At 32.9% G+C, this 21,905-nt stretch overlaps 1 protein-coding gene across 1 annotated transcript; it reads left to right on the forward strand.

The window, feature by feature from the left end:
* The first annotated feature begins 11,425 nt into the window (after nt 1-11,425).
* LOC122579557 (serine carboxypeptidase-like 42) lies at nt 11,426-18,080 on the forward strand. Its single transcript, XM_043751746.1, has 10 exons — nt 11,426-11,684; nt 14,627-14,734; nt 15,043-15,135; nt 15,234-15,326; nt 15,408-15,493; nt 16,125-16,403; nt 16,487-16,620; nt 17,043-17,135; nt 17,215-17,332; nt 17,736-18,080. The coding sequence occupies exons 1-10, from the start codon at nt 11,441-11,443 to the stop codon at nt 17,901-17,903; spliced, it is 1,416 nt and encodes a 471-aa protein (XP_043607681.1). The 5' UTR covers nt 11,426-11,440; the 3' UTR covers nt 17,904-18,080.
* The last annotated feature ends 3,825 nt before the right edge of the window (nt 18,081-21,905 follow it).

Consider the following 21,905-nt stretch of genomic DNA (forward strand, 5'->3'; position numbering starts at 1 on the left):
AGCCGACGAGTTGTTTTCTTGTCATCAATTAATTTGTACTTCAAATGATAGTTATCCAAATCGAACCACTTGTCGAACTAAATATGATCGTAATCAAGTTTAGCTACCGTTAGCGATCAATTCAGATAAATCATTCAAATATACACATGTATAACACAAATTCATGAACAAAACATATAATTTCTTTTAAGGAATGAGAGTCACCCAAATCAAACTACTTGTCGAGATAAACAAGGCAATAACCAAGTTCAAATACTGTTAGTAGCAAATTCGGACTATCATTACCAAAAAAAAAATTAGTTTCATTCAATGACTATAACAAATATTAATAACAATAGTTATTATAAGTTTTTATCTCAAAACATACCTAAAAACATTAGATCTCCGTCAAATTACTTTTACTTATCAAGCTATAAGCCTATAACTCAAAAAAAAAAAAAAAAAACTCTTGGCCAAAAGTAATGCTTCAAAATAATAATAATAATAATAATTATACCTCATGCGAAAGTCGGCTAAATGTTTTAAAGTTCAACACTTCAAACTTTTAATTGGTTATCATAGCCTCTGTATATGATTGTATAACTCAGTGGGATATTTGTTTTTGAAGCTTTGCCGGCCGAATGATTTTGTTTAGGGTTTAGACTATCGTGCTGATAACGTGTTATAATATGGAGAAAAGAATTGAGAGAGAAAGAGAGGTAATTCTATTAATCATCAAATAGGGTTACAATATAGCCTTGTATTTATAGGCTCTAATAGAATATTCTAGAGAATATGCCAAGACATTAATAAAGAAGTGAATATCCATACAATAATAAAATATTCATAATAACAATATTATTGTTCCTCAAAGGAAAAAGAAATCTTGTGGATTCACTTCGTGATCCATTATTGCTTGTGTTACATGCTTGCAACTCGTTCTTTTGGTCGCAGGTTATATTGCTTGTGATACATGCTTGCAACTCGTTCTTTTGGTCGCAGGTTAAGTTTGTTTTAGTTTTATCAATTCACGTGGAAAGATATGGTGTACATCTCGTTTTTAGTTTATCGATCTTTGCATTTGGTCTAATAGTATTTGCGGTAACCCATCAAGTAACATTTCATAAGTTCAAGTCACATCAAAATATTCGCCTTTAAAAAAGAAAAAGAAGATAGATAAACAAAGATAAAGATATTAGCCCTACATTCATTACTATTTCTATTTAAATGAGAAATGTAACTATGAAGATGTCTCAGTTTGGATATAGCGGAGCTAAATAGAAACAAAGAGTAATTATAAAGCATATCATAATGGGAGTGATCTTTATTCTGGTTTGGTTTGCCTTAAAATAAATAGGGTCGTCTCATGCTTTTCAAAAACTCTATTCTATATTAAAATATCTCTATATTTTAACAATTTATAAAACATAAGTCATGATTGTTCATACTCTTTTTATTAATTTAGAGTGATAAGAATCATTTCTGATAAACTAAGGATTATAATGATAAATAAACAAATAATAATAATAATAATAATAATAATAATAATAATAATAATAAACTCTCTTGAAAGTTTATTAGAAACAAAAGGAAAAAACTATGTAATTAAAAAAATAACATTAGTTATGTTAGGTTCGAACATGTGTGCTTAAGAATTGAAAGAAATATGCATTAACAATAGGCTAAATATAACATTTTGTAATATCTTTTTCTATTTATTCATATATATAGTTGAACCAGCAAAAATTTGGCCCTCTATAAAATATTGGGCCCTGCTCGTTTGCGCGTGTTGCACATGCCCAAATCCGGCCTTGAAAATGAGAGATGCTCCCATGAATGATGATGGTGTTATGAATGATATTGTTAGTTATGAGAAACTTGATTCTTGTGTTAAACCTCTAAAAGGTTTAAGATTTACTCACTCCGTCTCCGTCCACCACTCGTCCCCCGCTCGTTTTCCTTCGAAGGATGGGTGCACACCGTTGGGTGTGACTCATCCACCACTCTTCCCCGGTTCGTCCATCCTTCGAAGGATGGAACTTGTCTTCCATTTCCTTTTTCTCTTCACAAAAACATTACACTTTTGGTCATGCTAAAAGGTTTGTTTCAAAAAATTTACACTTTTGGTCCCTTTAATAGATCTCATTCCTTTTTCGAAATTACACTGTTGGAGGTGAAGAATGAAATGCAGAAACAGATTTTCAACTATAACTCCCAAAACGAGCGATGGGATGTGATCAGGAAACCGATGGAGCAGAAAAAGGCTATCGACACAAGATAGCAAAAATATGAGCGTAAGGGTGGAGGCCAACCAATCTCGAAAACCTTCACGTGATCTTTATGCAAGATACGCTCACCAAAGTTGGACAACGTGATTGGCGTTGTTTATGATGTGCACTAGTCGATTCGCGACATGGTTGCTCACGCCGAATGATGGTAAGGACATATCGCCTCGGAGAAGATGACCTACAAAATCAAGCGTCCACCACGGGTACGACCCACACGATTACGATACTCGAGACCGCTTGACTCGTTTCTAGACTATCTCGTTTTTAATTGTTATAACCGTGGGGTAGGAAGTTAATATGTATTGTGTTTTTAATTTAGTGTATGATTTTATTTTAATTTATTATTTTTAATTAAAATTGGTATTATGTTTTTAATTTAATAAAAATATGTGGTTTAATGAATTGTTTCTTTACAGGGTTAAAAGTGTAAAATTCAAGAAATGTTAAACTAGAGTATCAAAAGTGTAGAGTTAAAGAAATGATGAGTCCTAGATTAGTCTTGAGAATGTTTTAAGGAATTATTCATTTTTTTATCTTTTGTATGATGTGGAACTGATGTAATACTGACAGAGACTAGTCGTAGTTGACATTATGAGTGGTCTAAGGTAAGGAAAGATCCGGTTAAGGATCATAAAGTTCTTGTGTTGAGCACCCAGACACCCAATTAATTAACGTTGGCCAAAAAGGATGTTTTTGAGGAAAAACGGCAAATACGAGTGTCTAGTACTCTAGTGTAATAAAGTTTAATCATTTGTGAAAAAGCAACAAACCATAGGGAAGGTTCGTGTAATTTACCAATAGAAAAACTATATGAAGTTTTGGCAACACAATTAGGTCGTGTGTTAGGAGACATCTCACAAGCTTTTGTATCTTTTGGTGTTTCAAGGGTTGGCAGAATGGCAGCACTTCGAAATCCACAAACCCAAAAATCTTTATTAATTAGCTAGCCAATGGCAGAAACAACATAGTGACAAAGATAAAAGTAAAAAATAATGCGAGGGGGCCAAGAGTTCGCAATTATATTCACTCAACTACATATAAACAAACAAATCAACTACACCACACAAAACTACCAAAATTGTCTTGCTAATAAAAGCATATTATTTACCATCAACTAAGTAAGAACTTATGTCTGATTCATCTACGTACTATTTCGAGTATTATATATCATTATAGCAATATGGATGTTTTATTTAGGTGAGTAGTCAAAATCGGATCGAGTTGGATTGCCAAATGCCAATAGTTCGACCACCATACTAAATGTTTATTTGTTTTGCTTTAAGGAAAATAAGGGTTATCAACATAAAAAAAAATTTGTAATTTTCATTTCAAAAGTCCACTTTCGAATTTTATGATAAAATATATTTATTTATGCACGTTAACGATAACGCATAAATCTGTCATTAGTAAAACCTTCACTTGCTCTTAAAATTAAGGACGATTTTAATGTAGTATAAGGTAGATCAGCTATTAATATTAATCCACCCCACAAATGAATGGATTAGGAACATGAGTTGGTACTACGTCAATTTGTCGACTACTAGTAGATAAAATGATTTCTATCCGTTTTGAATCCCACAATTCGATTAAGTTCGATTAAGGGTCAGTACACAAATATTTAAGATCATTTCTTTAAACTGCTCTTTATTGCTAAGTTCATAGCCTTCAACGTAGCTTCCTCATCAAGCCACTTAGTTGATGTCTAGCTTTCCTTGTATACGGTTCTTTTTCCCCCAAATCAATGAAGAAGGGAGAAGTCACTTGATTCATTCGAAGAACCAAAAGCGAAACGCTATGCCGGGGGGGGTGGGGAGGGAAAATGATTAAACGAAATGGCCCCAAAGAAAGAAATTGGAGTCCACAATGCTTTTTCAGTATTTTCAGTTGGCTTGTAAAAAATAAACAATGTTAGTAGATTTTTTAATGGAAAATGATAAATCCTACTAAAAATTAGTCTTAAATACTCTTAAAACTATAAGAAAATAAAATGTGGTATCCATGAATTCTATTTCTTAATCTTGCCATCTAATTTTTTCACATGTCATCATCTCACTGTTAAGATGATGTTTAGACTATCTATAAGCTAGGATGATTAATCATTTTCGTTTATTAATACAAGATGAAACACCTAAATAAATGATGTTTAAGGCCGGATTCAATAGTCTCATCGACACCCCGTCGATGAGGACTCTATTGTTAGCCCCCATCGATGGGTTTTGTCGTCGGCTCTCTTCGATGGGTTGAAAGGGTTGGACGAGAAAGAGAGAGAGAGGAGGTGAGCCTATGGGTTTTTTTTTCTTTTTTTTTAATCTGTTTTTTAATTTATGTGTATAATTGTATGTGTGTGTGTGTGCGCGCGCACGCAGTTAATTACAAGGAGAAAGACACAATTTTTAGAAATTAATACTTTTAGTCCTTATCATTTTACATATGGTTTTATATATTTAAAAAAGTTACAGTTTAGTCTTTGAAGTATTAACTTATTTATATTTAGTTTTAAAACTTTCAAAAGTTTTAAATATAACTTTATTATGTTAAAGTTGATATAATAGTTTTAATTATCAATAAAAATAACTTATTTAATTTTGGTTAATAAAATAAAAAGTTGTGGAAGATGTGTTATCGCCAGCCCATCACCATCTACACCGGCCTGCCCAGGCGATAGACCCAAAAAAACCCCTAAGCGATAGAAATCGATCGCCCATCTTTTTGTTTCTCCCAAGAGTTCTAGCCGTTGAACGACTCTTTTTTTAAATAAATTTTAAAAAAAAACTTTTTACCCTTAATTTTAATTTACCATCTCTATATATACCTCGTCTTTAACTTTTCACATACTCTACTTCAGTTTCTTTCTTTTTTTCTACTTCTTCTCTTTCTTTTTACATTTTTTTAACAATGTTTCCAAATAACAATAATAATAATTTTAACAACCCTTTTAATAATAAAGGCTCTAAACAGGATACGCGTTCATTTGGTACATTTTCGGATGATTATTGGCCAGGAAGTACATTATGATGATGAGAGTTGATTTGAGTGGAAGAAACGATGAAGTTTGGCAAGTAATCGAGATTGAAATTAGATGGTTCTGTACAAGCAATCACTGCGTCGCAGTGGGGATGCATGTAGCCCACTACGGCGCGACCAATATCCTCTGAAACAAAATGAAGATTGCCCCACTGCCCGCAGTGGGGGTCGTAAGTGAATGACTGCGCCGCAGTCAAGAAAGGAAGAAAGGAGGTCGTGGATTCATACTGCGCCGCAGTGGTGGTCACACAAGCCACTGCACCGCAGTCAGCCGAAGTCAAAGTCAAATAATACCTCACTGCGCCGCAGTGAGGGAAGTCTCAACCCCACTGCGCCGCAGTGGGTGCACAGAAGAATCAGACTTGCCTTGTTTCTGCATAAGATTTTGGAGGAGTATAAATAGGAAACCCCAGGTCGAAAATTAGCTATCAAAAAATCTTTCTAGGAGCTGTTCTACAAGGGTTTTTCTTCCTCCAATCAAGATTATTTCTTAGGCGGATTCGTTGAAGATTCACGGGCACCCATCTAGATCGTATCTACTTATTGTCTTGCATTTTATTTTCTTCGAACGATTGGTACATCATGTTTTTCTTCTATTTTATTTATTATTGTGAATTGATCATGAGTGGCTAAACGTTTAATCATCCACCTTGATGAAACTAGACGGATAATGTGATTGCAATATTTTTTTTAATTAAACAGGGTTTTATTTAATTATTGTTGTTCTGTGATCTTGATGATGTTAACTCTTTTCATTAATTAATTTTGATATTGGTTGCATATGATTCTTCGTTGGTGGTACCAGTTGAATGTGTATGTGATTTTAAAACGGTTACTTGTCTATAAGTAATTATCACTAGTTCATGGTATGATAGTGAATATCATTTTAAGAAAAGATTAATTTTGTCAACGTGATTGATATCGGTTGGTGGTACCACGCTATTGTCACATAGGTTCAATTGATAATTTGATAGTCAATAAAACTGATTGTTAGAAGAATTGTCTTAGTTTTGGTGGTACCGGCTTGGGTAATTCGACTAGTAGTTAGGTGATTCGATAATTTGTTCACGGTTGGTGATACCACGTGAGTGCGTAGTAGTGAGTTTTTGAGTAGTTTTAGTTTTATAAATTTAAAGCTCGATTTTGCACATCAGCTACCAAACGCGACGTTGTTCCAATTGATCAAAAAAATGGGTGCTCAACCACAAATGTCGGATTTTATGCCATTTTATGCGCCACAACAAGACGCTTATTACGGTTTTGGTGGGGTTACGCCACCACAAAAACACGTCGGATTCATTTTTTGGTAACTTTTTACATATTTTATTTTACTTGTTTATATGCATTTTTGTTTATATATATATATATTGGTAGAGATCCAGAGATAAGGTTTTTAAGGAGAGAAGGTCCTTTTTTTAGCTTGTTTTTCTTTTATTATTCATTTTTTCACCTTTTCCATTCTTTTTTTAATTAACTCAATCCATAAAAAAAAAAATTATAACCCGAGTAAGTGAGTTATACATGTAAGAGTACGGTACGGGCTTCGCCCTTAAGGATATTAATAAAGGGTAGCTGATGGGAGTGGTATGTCATAGATGGTGATAGGTCATAGGGGGTGATCGGTGATGGGGTGATCTACCTAATGGGCTTCGCCCTTAACTATCATGGCTCCGTCATAGACTGAGAGTCTTCGCTTATAGCTTACGGGCTATGCCCTTTGACAAAAAATTTTAAAAAAATCCTTTAAAACTTTTATATGGAATCAGTTAATTAAAGAGAGAATGAAAAAAGTGAAAAAAAGAAAAAAAGTTCAAAAAAAGAAGCTAAAAAAAATCCAAAACGAATCTTCTCTCCGTAAGGTACCTTTTCATTTGTTCTCTATCCTATATATATATATATATATATATATATGTTTACATATATACTTATTGATGTTTATATAAATATAGTATATATATATATATATGGGGGATGGTAATATAAGGCTGTCGGGTATCTAAGCTTAGGTGTGGAACACTCACATACTAATTTTTTAAACCATAAATATCATGGGGCCTAAGCATTTATTCATTAAACAACCTTATATTCCCTTTTCCATATATATATATATGTGTGTGTGTGTGTGTGTGTGTGTTGTTTATATAGTTTAATAATACTATGTCTTTGTTTTTTATAGACCGACAACGTGTTGTCGACACTCCATCGCCAAGACCATTATTGTGAAGACCACCATCTCCAAGGCCTCTTTCTCCCGATGTTGAAGTTGTACAAAAAACCCAACCCGAAAATGAAGTTGGCGGTTCAAGGCTAAAAAATAAGCGTCAACACAAAAGAAAGCACCCGCCGAACCCAGGTTAGGAGAGACATGCATGAGGGGGGTGGTCGAGTTCGTCCGGCAAGGTAAAAGGGGTAGCTAGGTACTCGGACACGTTTGATAGTCTCTCGGTAAAGTTGGATGGGTTGTTTGAGGCGAGTAAGGAGCGTATCAATATGGGCAAGGAAAAGATGGAGTTTGGGGAAAAGAAACTTTAAGTAACAAATCAACAAATCAAGCTAACGGAGTTGAAAGTGTTGACCACCGACTATAGTCATCTTGGTGAACCCGAAAGATCAATAATGGAGAAGGCGCAACGAGACATTAAGGAGAAATATGTTTATGTTTATTTACGTTATGGACTTTATTATGTTTACTTTGGTTTGTTTAAGTTGTTTTAGTCTAGTTTAATTTGTTTGTGTTGTTTTCTTAATTAAGACTTGTAATGTTTTTATTTAAAAAATTATGTGGCTTTATTTAATTATGCATGTATCTAATATATATATATATAGGAGGATGGGAATATAAGGCTGTTAGGTACCTAAGTTTAGATGTCGGACATTCACATATTAATTTTTTAAACCATCAAAATCATGGGACCCAGACATTTATTCATTAAATAATATATAATAAAATATTAGTATGTGAAGGGTTTCACACCTAAACTTAGGTGTTGGACAACCTTATATCCCCTTTTCTCATATATATATATATGTTTTAGTTTTAGAGTAAAAAAGGTAAAAAAAAAAAGAAGTAAAAAGTAAATAAAAAAAAGAAGTGGAGGGAGACACATGTGACAAGTCCCTCCCTCCATATATAGCCTCACTCTCCCATTTTTCTAACAAAACTTTGTTGCTTATGTGGCGTCACATGGCAGAAGTCCACTCCTTTGAAGGTTGCTTCACTCCTTTTAGACTTTGTAGATGAACTCCCGTGTTGTATCACTCTATTGTATGAGGCCTAATACAAGTAAACATAAAGTGATAAAAGATAATTGAGCCCCACAAAACAACCAATCACGGCATATTGGAATCTATAGATGGGTACTTTGCACCTTGATATTTGGAATTTGCGATTTCTAGGTCTATTTTCTTGTATTATGTCAAAAGTGTATTTTGTCTTTGTTAGGCTCCATTAACTCCACCTTCGTCACAACTCATAATCCGCCTACTTGATGGGATAAGCCGTGATAACTCAAGCATGAACATAGAAAGTTCATTAAGCTTTCAAAGTTTGTTTGGTAATCATCATGGTTTAACTTTACAAACAACCGGAATGAAATTAATGTTGTCATATTAAATGTTATAATAATACTTCTTTAGTCCGATATAATGTATATATATAAATCAATTAAGTTTTACATGTGTTTTATAATGATATAACTTTTAAGTATTGTAAAATACAAAAAATAATATTCATGATCAAAATTACAAAAAGATTGACTTGGACAATTAAACTTGAACATATAAACTGAAACGAAGAGAGTTATCCTATAGAAATTGTATGATTATTTATATTCACACTATTCATATGTCAATTCGGTCCTTCCGGTCCCTAAACCATATTTACTACTCGTACATGCATTGATATTTGCGAAGTACACATGCACTGATGCACAACCCCAAATGGAGGAATAAGAAAATAAGCCGGAAGTGAGATAATTGATACATAGTCTCACCATTTAGTCTACCGATAGTCAAAGGTTTAATCAGATTTCAACATATTTTTGAGTCAACTTTGGTCCATGTTTGGTTCAAGGAATGACAATAGGAAAAGAAAAGAAGTACTAAAGAATATAATGAGCATTTCTTAGTATTCTTTTCATTTTTGATGTTGTTTGATTTATAAATATATATCAATTAATAACTAGTTAACTAAATTATATTTTTTTATTTAAAAAAATATTTATGAAATGTTAACATCTCATATAATAATAATAAAAAAATAATTCTCTTGAAAAAAATTAAAAGAAATTCGATTTTTTTTGTAATATTCCATTTATGTTAAAACATTATAATAATTATATTTAACTATGACTATAACTATACTATAATCATAGTTGTCGACTCGTACATCTCGATTCAACTCGAAATCTGATTTTTCGGTTCGTGACCCGAATCGTAAGAGTCATGATATTTGAAAATATGGTATTTTTATAATTATATGCAAGTATATATTATAGACATATGTAATGTGTTAATGTATTAAGTTAAAAATAGAAAATATTATTAAAATCAAATCAAATTTAAAAGCATTTAATAGAGTTATGTTTAAAAAAAAAAAAATTTTAAAAATTTATTTTGTGACTCGTGACTCGTAACATGACTTGGACCGACTCGCACCACAAAACACGAGTCATGTTACGAGTCTGGAGTAAAACGAGTCATCCTATCGAGTCGCCTCGTTTACCATTTGTTTTGACTCGACTCGTACGAGTCAACTCGTGACTCGTACGAGTTTGACAATTATGACTATAATATATACGAAGCATCTTATGCATGTTTACACGTAGTTGAAATATGTATCTTTATGTTCTATATTATATAATGGATATTTTAAAATATTGTGATAAGTCATTTATGGAAGTTACAAACCGTATGAGAGTGAGTAAGTTAATTTCGGAAGTTAAATAAAATATGGTTAATAGGAGATTATTCATTACTTAGTTTTATTACCTTGAAATGAGAAACCAAATACTCGAACCTTAGTTTTGATTGGTATGAATTTATTTTAATGCAATACCTTTGGTAGAGGTAAGACTGTCTAGATATTAACCCCCATACACTGTCGAAAACAGTATTGAGACTTAAAACCTGTGAAAGATACTTACTCTATTTTACTTTTTAAATAAGGTTTTTGCTTATTTGTCAAATTGTTATAGTTTTTGTTTATTTTAACTTGATTTTAAAATTTAATTTAACATGTCATATATATTAATCTTAATGAGTAATCTTAATCATTAATGAAAATAAAATGGGAAATGCTAAATACAGCCTTTAGGGCTGTATTTAACATACATAAAAAAAATTTGTACCTTCCATATTAAAAACCCGCCTCCTGATTTTCATGGTAAATGTACAAACAATTTATGAACCTTAAACACAGCGCTAAGAGCTTTATTTAGCAAACCCCAAATAAAATATAATTTGTATTAATCTAGTGATGCATATATTTGATACAAACATTGAAATTCCTTATAACAAAATTTTGAATTTAAACGTACAAGGTAACTAAATTTTCGAATAAGGAAACACATAAATTTAATCATCTAGGATCATAAAAGGCTATTTTAAACATTTTATAGTATATCCAATTTGAAAAGATAGGAAAAAATACCAATTTCTTTCTTATCCACTAATTTGGCTAACTTTGACTAAAATACTCATTTCCATTTCAAATTTGCAAATGCTCCGCGGCCTCTATCTCTCCCAATCTCTTTCACTAAAATTTCTCTCTCTATAACAAACACACTTTTATATCTAGATATATCTATATCTATATCTATACTAGTACATATCTATACGGTATATTCTAATTCTATATCTATAACCATAATAATAAAAGCTGCCAAAACCTTATATAATCATGACTATTCACAACACACACTCATTCATTCATTAACCAAAAAAACATGCTACTTTCTTATATTTACAACACTTGTTCAAAATTCACATGATTCCCTTTCACGCCTTCCATTCCCACTTATTATAAAAAAACACCAAAACTTCACACCATCATTCTACTTCAAATCCTTTTAATTTTAAAACAAGATTTTTTGTGAGATAAAAACAGCCAATTTCCCAAGTGGGTTTGGTTAAAGATTGAATTTTGAGAAATGGGTAGGGGTTGGTTTAGTGTGGTGGTGGCGGTGGTGGTGGTGGTGGTGTTGATTGGCGGTGGAAATGGTTTCCCGGTGGAAGATAAGGTGGTGAAGTTGCCTGGACAACCAAGTGTTGGATTTAGACAGTATAGTGGTTATGTTGATGTGGATTTGAAAGCTGGAAGGAGTTTGTTTTATTATTTTGTTGAAGCTGAAAATGATGCTGATAATAAACCTCTTTCTCTTTGGCTCAATGGAGGTTTTTCTTTCTTCTCTTTCTCTCTTTCACACACTACAATTTTTGAAAGTTTTAGTGAATTTTACACTATAACTTTAAGCATTTTTTTTTTCTAAATGTATATTTATTTATTGGCAAAGTAGCTTATTATTTAGCTTTTTTAATACCGATCATTATACTTTTATTAATTAAGTTTTTTAGCTTTGTATTTTTTTAAAAAAATATTAATTATTTCATTACATATTTATGAATTTAATTTGCTAGACAAAGCCCATAATGTGAAAACAGAATACACTAGAATACTAGATTAGTATAGATTGTTGTATTATACTATTACTTTCTATATGTATAGAAAAAAATATTTAGTATGATAGATAATTAGTGGGTTATGATCATAAATAATATAGAAAAAATATATATTTAATTTATACAGTAATTATTATGGGACATATATTAATGAGAAATTTCTTATAGTATATAGTATACATAAATGCAAATACATTGCCGTTCAAAAAAAAATAAAATGCAAATACATTAAATATAATTATGAATTAAGAATAAGAATAATGTTAAGACGGGTGATTACTATATTACCTTAAATTCACTGTTCTAATTGATGCACTATATATCTAGTGTTGAATGACATGTTCAATATACATAACAAAGCCAATGAGCCTCTAAAGGTCCCGTTTCAAACATGGGCGTAGCATAGGTATTTCATCACTAATTGTGGTGTCACTTTGTGGTTATTTCGTTGACTTCAATGAAATTTGCCGTTAAACAATATATATCATAATAAAATGCTCAAAAGTTGCAATAGTAAATGCGGAAGAGGTGATAGATTAGTTGGATACACATTCACACATATTTCCATTTACGTGACTTGAACTCACAATGTTTTGGTTGACGGGTCAACATATATATTGTTTGGCAACAAGCTTTTTGGCTATTCATTTAGGAATTTATCACACAATTATTTCAAATTGTACTCTTTTCATTACGTAATGCAACGTTATTTGCTTATTATAGTTTATAAGTGAAGTTACGATAAAGAGTGCGCCTCTCTACTTTTTAAGTTGAGTGTTTTTTTAGTTTTGATATCGAAAACTTGAAGTTTGTAAGTTGATTAGGAGTGATAAGCTTATCACAATGGAATAAAGTAATATATTTGGTCGAAAGAAACCGATATAAATTTATTTAAGTGCTTAAGACATGGGTAAGCCTATGATACCCCTGCCAAGTTTTATAACTCTATCTAAATTTAGATCAGCCTGCTATCATATTTTTTCATTGCTGTGATTATTCAACTAATTAAACAAGTAAACTTAATGATACAGTTCTTGTTATTGTTTGATTGTAGATGTAGGTTGTGCCCATTGTGTTCCTAAAGTAGATACATGGAGAATCCCTTTTACAAGTGTATTATACTTTGTACTTTAAGAGGAAGCAGCATGCTCTTCTGACTTTTTCTTTTTGGTTGTTGGTTGAAAAGTAAATATTTCTAGACAAACAAATAGTACTTTACCATGCCCTACTTCTGTTATTTTTACAGTTATTCAAAAGTAAGTCAATTTTACACTAAAGTGAAGCATTTATCTTCTCATTTAAATTAATTTATTGCAAAGTTAATTTATTTAGATTAATTTAAGTCGTCTGGTATCTTACCATATTTTTGGTAACCCGACCAGACTATTAATGACAGGGGCCCGCTTTTACTCCACCAGATTTTCCATTACAGACATGGGGGGTCACACTATTTTGGAGCGATATGGCCGAGATACTAAAAATTTTGGTTGAGATACACCATCCGTAATTTAAAGTTTCTTTTATAAACTATTTGCAACCATAAGGTCATACACTTGGTGCTTTTGATTCTATAATTATTTCGGGAGTACGAAGTTTTAATATTTTTAATCTAATAATATAAAAATTTCTATGTGTATAGGCTCATATGGTTTTAAATTTTAAACCTACTCCATAAAAATGTATTAATGGCGTGCTCAGCTAGGATATGTGTCTTTTCTATCCGTCTACAATTAAATGGAAAATAATTCGTGCTGTTACCGGTATGCAACTTGTGTACTCCATGACATAAAACCATACAAGGTTTTAGAAATATGACTTGAGATCATATGAAAATGCATAATAATTTTCTTTAACAGTATTAATAAAAAGCTTTCAAATTTATTTCTTTCTTTCTTGATGTGAGTGTGTAAGTAGTTGAGGCAATGTGTCTAATAAATGAATTAGAAAACTTCTTTGGGATTGACAAACATTTATGGGAATCATTAGTTTTTCATCTTCATCAACTGTAAAATGACTAAAATCTAGATTTAACATGTATATTTTTCTTGTAACATGTGTCTAGAAGCATAAAGTAACATGTATAACTATGCACAGATGCGGTACCAGAAAAAAATTCCAAAGGGAGCAAACTTAGAAAACTTATGAAAAATAAATCTAAAAGGGGGCAAAATGTTAAAAACCTATAGAAAATTTTTAAAATTTTATGAAAAATTTAAAAATACATGACAAAATTTAAATTTGGAGGGGGGCATTGGACCCCCTTGCGCCCCTTTAGTACCGCCCCTGACTATGCAAAGACCTTTTATTAAAAGATGAAAATTGTATATCATTCAATCTAAAACTTATTAATATGTTTCTAAAAAATATAAACTATATAATCTGTTATAATACATTTTCTGTTTTTTAAGAAAATCTTGGTGTTTTCAATGCACCCTTGCTGAAGGGCACATATGGATAAGTTTGACAAACCATTTTTTCTAGAAAGTATTGAGATAGTGCTAATCTGCCACATTAATATGATATTATATACAATCATCTTTTCACTTATCATATTCATTATTGAAATTAATCTGAGTTGTTGAATTCCTACTGTGTAAGGTTATTAATAAATAAAAGTTTGTTAACAATATCATGACTTACATAAATTATATATATAGGCCCAGGTTGCTCATCAATGGGTGGGGGAGCCTTCACAGAGTTGGGTCCATTTTTTCCTCTTGGTAATGGCCGGGGCCTACGTCGAAATACAAAATCGTGGAACAAAGGTATGTCGATTTTGGTTTTTTTTTTTTTTTTATCTGTAGTGTGACAAGCGGGTATATGAAAAGAATTTTGTATAAAATAGAATGTGTCAGAGAAATTCACTTAAAGTGTAATTTTTAATGTATAAAACCTTCTATACTTTTTGTTATCATATCTAACACACCATCATTTATACATAATCAAAAGAATATGCACGAAAGATGGTTTGGGTTAACCCAACCTGGCGTGTACCAATAAAACCAGTTACCCAACCCACCCATTGTGTACTTTTACTATAACTAAGCAACATGTTTTCTCTCTTGCACAATAGCATCGAATCTTTTGTTCGTTGAGTCTCCAGCTGGAGTAGGATGGTCATACTCAAATACTAGTTCAGATTACACCACGGGTGATGCCAACACAGGTAATGTGACTAATGTCACAGTTACAGCCATTAAATTTGGCATTTCGTTTGGTTCACATACATGTATCTAAAAGTAAACTTTCTTTATCAATAAGCAGCCAAGGACATGCATACTTTCTTGTTAAATTGGTACGCTAAGTTTCCATCATTCAAATCAAGAGATTTGTATCTTACAGGGGAGAGTTATGCTGGTATGTATCCAGGAACACATTTATGGTTCTACAATGACGGATTTATACGAATATATGTGTTAATGATCATCTTATATGTAGGGCATTACATTCCACAGTTGGCTATTGCTCTTCTGGACCACAATGCAAAGTCCACTGGTTTCAAGTTCAACATCAAAGGAGTTGCTGTAAGATTTCTAACCATTTATAGTGCTGCCTTTTTTCCAACATCATAACTTTATCTTGTTTATCTAATGTAAAGATGGCAATTTCACCCATATAAAATGGGTCAGTTTGTAATTGTTTGGGAACAGGACCTACGGGTAAAGTACAGAATCATAGCAGAAATTAAATGGTTTAAATGAGCCAAATATTTTCTTTGTATACAAGCTCTTACAACTCCTCAAATCACTTTATCTAGAAGAAGTTACATTACTGTTTCGATAATATCATTTTATCATTCTTATTTGAAACACTACTTACTTTTGATAATTAAGAAAAAGAAATGGTAGGCTGGACAAACTTGACCAGACCCAGTCTGACAGAATCTAAAAGTATCATTTTTGACCTGAACCCATTTGACCCGTTATCTAACCCATCTGGATGTTTTCCCACCTTTAGTATAGTGCATAGATGTGTGACGTAGAGGGTAATCAACAAAAATGCTTATTGAGATTTAAATTTTAAGACTACCTATAGCTTCAAGAAACTTATGATCTAACTTATCTAGTTTGATTCATTGTAGTAAAAATTACTTACGAATATTATTGTGTATGATTTTGTTGGTGTTGACAAATTTCTAAAACATATTTAAATCAGATTGGAAACCCGCTTCTTAAACTTGATCGTGACGTCCCAGCAGTATACGAGTACTATTGGTCACATGGGATGATATCTGATGAGATAGGCCTTACTATCATGAATGACTGCAACTTTGAAGATTATACATTTGCTTCGCCTCACAATGAATCTGATGTATGTAACAAGGCAATTTCCCAATCAAATGATATAATTGGTGAGTATGTCAACAACTATGATGTGATTCTTGATGTATGCTACCCATCGCTTGTTGAACAAGAGCTGCGTTTGAGGAAAACGGTAATATTTATACTCTATTGATCAATCTAAAACTTAATGATGTATTTGTGTTTTAATTCTTGACTTGTTAAATGTTTTAAAAGGCTACCAAGATCAGCTATGGTGTAGATGTTTGCATGAGCTATGAAAGACGGTTTTATTTCAACCTTCCTGAGGTTCAACAAGCTCTGCATGCTAATCGTACTAGATTGCCCTACTCCTGGTCCATGTGCAGTGGGTAAGTTCAGTCATAAAATGGAGGTGGCAATTTCAACCCAATTACGGATTATGTTCATTTAGGGTAAAATAAAAGGTTACTGGTCAGATAAGTAAAATGAGCAAAGAGGTCGGAAGCTTCCCAAAGTTCATTTTATTGAATACACATCTCCTAATTTATGTTATAGTGTATAAAACCTACGAGTATTAAAATCTTACAAACCATGTATAAAGAAGTTCAACAAAGTTTTCCGGGACAGCTCAATGTGTATTGACTGGTCTAAAAAGTTATTTTCAGTTACTTAACCCGACCAACCTGCCACATTTTTGCCACCTTTAATTCTAGTCATAATGATTGAGGAACTTTGGTTTATTGGTTTTCTACAATTTCTAGCTTCTGAGCCTAATATATATTGGTGTTTTCTTATTTTTTTTTCCAAACAGAATTCTAAATTACAATGAGAATGACGGAAACATCAACATTCTCCCCTTACTTAAAAGAATCATCAAAAACCAAATTCCAGTTTGGATTTTCAGGTAAAACGTTCCTCTTGATTGTAGGACTTGGACACTGTGAAATTACTAGTTACTTATTTAAATTTTGTGCAATTTGTAGTGGTGATCAAGATTCTGTAGTACCATTGCTTGGATCAAGAACACTTGTACGAGAATTGGCTCATGAATTGCAGTTCAAAGTTACTGTTCCATACTCAACTTGGTTTCATAAGGGCCAGGTACTTCATTACTCCATTAGTCCAGTGTAGCTTATCTAATATTTAACATAGTTTAGTGGTTTTATTCAAATCTTACAGGTTACATTTGAAGTATATACTCGAGGTTTATATTAGTATCTTCACAATTTGAACATTTATGATAAATTCATAACAGTCCATAGTCAAATCTATACAATATGACTTTAGTTTCCTTCTTTTACTCTACTCTCTAAAACGATTACATCAACTTGTTATCTAAAAAATGACATTAAATTTACAATGGACATTTCTATCAGTATCTTCAAGATTAGAACATTTGTTATTGGTTGTCCGTGTTATTTTTAAATATGTTCTCTGTTTAATTCTTATCTAATCTTTGTCTTGTTAGATCACAAAACTCATAATGTGCAACTTTCTGGTGTAGGTTGGAGGTTGGGTCACAGAGTATGGGAATCTACTGACTTTTGCAACTGTTAGAGGTGCTGCTCATATGGTTCCGTATGCTCAGCCATCACGTGCTCTACATTTGTTCAGTTCGTTTGTTCGTGGTACGAAACTTCCTAACAACACCCGTCCTTCTATTGAGGATTAATGAGTGAAAAGAGTCGCCCTATTTTAAATTTAGTTGAGGTTTCATAATTGAGTTTAGTAATATTTCAATTTCCAGACTCATTCATATGGCCGAAGGCAAGGAAAAGAAAATGAATAGATAGGTTTTGCAATCTTTGTAAGAACGAAAATGAAGTTGAATATTTAAAGTTGTGTGAAACTGAGCTTGTTGAAGTAAGGGGGTTGGCAACGGATGGAAGGTGGGTGCATGGTGGATGCGGCACCACCACTCAACACCGCCGCCAACGCTCCACCACGCGCCGTGGTGTCAAATGGCGTGGTCACACCCCGCACTCGACCACTCACTTTTGCCTCTTGATTTGCGTGCCAACGTCTCTTTTGACCATACAAACGGCTATTTCCTTTTTTTAAATACTTTATTTACTTTATATATACATACAACTCACAACACAAAACACACACACTACAACTACAAAACACACACACCACATTCACTCTCTTTCAAAAAACACACTACAACTCAAACATATACACACTAAAAAAATGGAAAAACGTATTGGTTCCACCATAATCATCGACGAGCCGTTCGAATGGTCCGACGATAGTAGTTTAGAGGTGTTTGCGAACGCCATTGAATCCGAAGAAGCCGAAAGTTCCACGACGTGGTCACGGGCAAAGCATAATGTCGTGAACCGCAACCGTTGGACCGCTGCACAAAGGTTGCACCGCGACTACTTTTGTGAAGAACCGAAATACGACGATGATTTTTTTGAAGATAGGTATCGTATGTCTAAAAGACTATTTTTAAAGATCGTGCATGATCTTGAGTCGAGATACGCGTATTTTCAGGACTCGTATGATGCCCGGTTGGCCAAGAGTTTTACACCAATACAGAAGTGCACATCTGCCATCCGACAACTTGCAACCGGTAATCCATAAGATGAGTACGACGAGTATTTAGAGATGGTCGAGAGAACATCACGTGAATGTCTTCAATTTTTTGTGACGCTATCGTTGACACTTATAGCACCAAATATCTGCGTAAACCAACAACATATGATATCTAGCGATTGTTTGAAGCACACGAAGAGAGGCATCACTTGCCTGGAATGATCGGTAGTCTAGACTGTACACATCTTGTCTGGAAGATGTGTCCAATGGATTGGAGGGGTCAATACAAAAGGGGTGATCATGAGTACCCCACTATTATGTTGGAAGCAACGGCGTCTCAGGATTTATGGATATGGCACGCCTTTTTTGGTCATTCGGGTGCTCTAAACGACATCAATGTGCTACAACAATCTCCCTTGTCCCCCCCCCCCCCCCCCCCCCGCGTATGGGAACTGCTCCTTACTGTCCATTCTCCGTAAATGGGCGTACGTATATACGTGGGTACTATCTAGTCGATGACATATATCTTACATGGTCTACATTTGTTAAAACGTACAAATACCCGGCTGACCCGAAAGAAAAAAATGGTCAAAACGGCACAAGAGGCGGCTCACAAAGATATTGAAAGGGCATTTGGTGTTCTCAAAGGAAAATTGCATATCGTTGATCGACCGTTTCGACAACGGTCAATAGAAACAATAAGGAACTTGGTGTATGCGTGTGTGATTCTGCACAACATGATCATTCAGGATAGTGGTCGTGCGATCTGCCCAGTTCATATATATAGGAGATCCAGTTGTCCAGCCAAGTAGTCATCGGGACACCTTACCGTAGATAAAGGACGAGGAGATACATTTCCGTCTCCGGTATGATCTGACAGAGCATCTAGCGGGTCTAAACTTACCACGCCTCCATCCGGACGATGAGTAGTAGTCGTATTTCTATTATTTATGTTATATCTTTTAAGTATTTCTTTTATGTTAATAATAAATAAATAAATACGAGTAAATGATACCAGTATAGAACTAGTTGTTGACCCCGCACGTTGCCGCGGGGTACGTTTTTAGCGAGCATCTAAGTGAGTTGAGTGAGAAAGTGAGGGTCTGAGGAAGCGGAGGGTATACAATAAAGTTTTGGCAAATTTATGTCAAATATTGGAACTCAAACCTTAAAAATTACAACTAACCATCTAACAATAACATCAAAAATATTTTACAGGAATAATAAGTCGTATAAAAACACAAATAATAACTATATTAATACTTTAAATGTTTTATGAATGTAAGACGTAAGCATGATGAAAGTTATTATATATTAAAAACGTTATATATATGTATAAAAACGGAAGAAAATAATCAAAAACCAAATCTTTACAAGTAAAACCATAACTGTGTACAAAGTGTATGATGAAAACCTGAGAACCCAAAAGTTTAGTGTCAGTCCCGTAGGGAGAGGAATTGCGCGTGTGGACGACTTCTAGCCCGGATTCTGAGTGAGAGGTGTGAGAGAAAGACAAGACCCATTTCTTTTCTTTCAACAGTAGAGGAGAAAGCTTCTTTTCAGCTAACGAAAATTTTGATGTGGAATACAAGTTAAAAGATGAAAACTTTATTTAAAAAAAAAACAACTAAACATGTAGCAATATAATGAAAATAATGTAAAGAATATTAAGATGTATGGAAACATGAACAATAAATATATTAATGTTTTAAATGTAACATGAACGTAAGACGTAACGATGATAAAAGTTATTGTATAATGAAAACGCTATATATATAAAAAGACAAATAAAAATAATCAAAGATCAAATGTTTAAAAGTGAAACCGTAACGTGTGAAAGTTATTTGATGAAAAGATAAGAATTTAAAAGTTTAGCGTCACAGAAATAAAAGCGAAAACTTTGATGTGTGGTAAAAGTTAAAAAAATAGAAATTTTAGAGGGTTAAAATGAAATTTGGTTTAAATTTAAGGGGTTAAAACGAAATTTGGTTAAAATTAGTATGTGCTTTAAAAACTTGTATATTTCACGCATAAAGTACTTGTACAATTACATAGTTTTTTAGTATATATATAATTCCATAGAATAAATATAAATATAAATATTAATCTATATAACATCAAAGCAATTAATAAGCAGTCGTGGTTTTATTTAGTCCAGATATATAACAATTGTATGACAGATTATGAAATGAAACAACAAACACGCTGTAGTACTCTTTGCTAATATATTATAGAGTAAACGGCCTAAATCGTCCTTATGGTTTATCGTAATAATCAAGTTTCATCCTTATCTATTTGAAATGACACTGGCAGTCCTTCTAGGGAAGATAAAGATCACATTCAGTCCTTTATGCAAATGGACGTTTTCTCTCATCCGTTAATTTATGCACGAGATATCCACGTGAGGGCATTTATGTGTTTTCCTACCTGTAAGGACCATTGATGATGCTTTTCATTTTCTTCTTTCTTTTCTACCTACAACTCTAAAATTATACTTACATATAAACTATACATCTCTTCACTTATAAACACTATCAGATTTAGATCTTAAAAAATTCACTACTAAAACACAAATCATTGATTTAGAAATCGCAGACCATACAAACACCATCTTATACAAACAAACACATTAAATGATCAAATTCATGACTTCATGTATAATATATATCTATATCAATTCACGTATATACACCACAATTCATGGTATTGACTACCATGACTTCTGATAGATAATCATCTATATCTATCATATCTTCAATCTCAAAAACCTTCAAAATGAAAATTAAAAATCAAAACTCCCTCTATATATTTCGTTTATATATATATATATATATATATATATAATATATATACACACACATACATATGCACAAAATTATGGGAACGAAAATATGGGATGATTCTCACTTATTTTGAATCGATGAGCAAATGATATACAAGTTAGGAATGATACCAAATTGCAAATCAAAGTGAAACCACACAAGTACACAACCCACCCAACAACCACCACCGTCGGAGCTTAGTAAACCACCACCACCACAAGCTGTTATTTTGCGATGGTGGTTGGATCTCGTGGTGGCCAGATCTGGATGTAGTGACAGGTTGTTTGCGATGGTGGCTGGATCTTGTGGTG

Source organism: Erigeron canadensis, chromosome 8 (assembly GCF_010389155.1).
Source record: "Erigeron canadensis isolate Cc75 chromosome 8, C_canadensis_v1, whole genome shotgun sequence".
NCBI classification, from domain to species: Eukaryota; Viridiplantae; Streptophyta; class Magnoliopsida; order Asterales; family Asteraceae; genus Erigeron; species Erigeron canadensis.

Bases quoted from the DNA above. Each gene is read 5' to 3' on its own strand.
- LOC122579557 (XM_043751746.1), top strand. From the start codon at position 11,441: ATGGGTAGGGGTTGGTTTAGTGTGGTGGTGGCGGTGGTGGTGGTGGTG. The intron at 14,735-15,042 runs GTATGTCGATTT...CTTGCACAATAG, and splicing joins TACAAAATCGTGGAACAAAG to CATCGAATCTTTTGTTCGTT. The intron at 16,404-16,486 runs GTAATATTTATA...ATGTTTTAAAAG, and splicing joins AGCTGCGTTTGAGGAAAACG to GCTACCAAGATCAGCTATGG.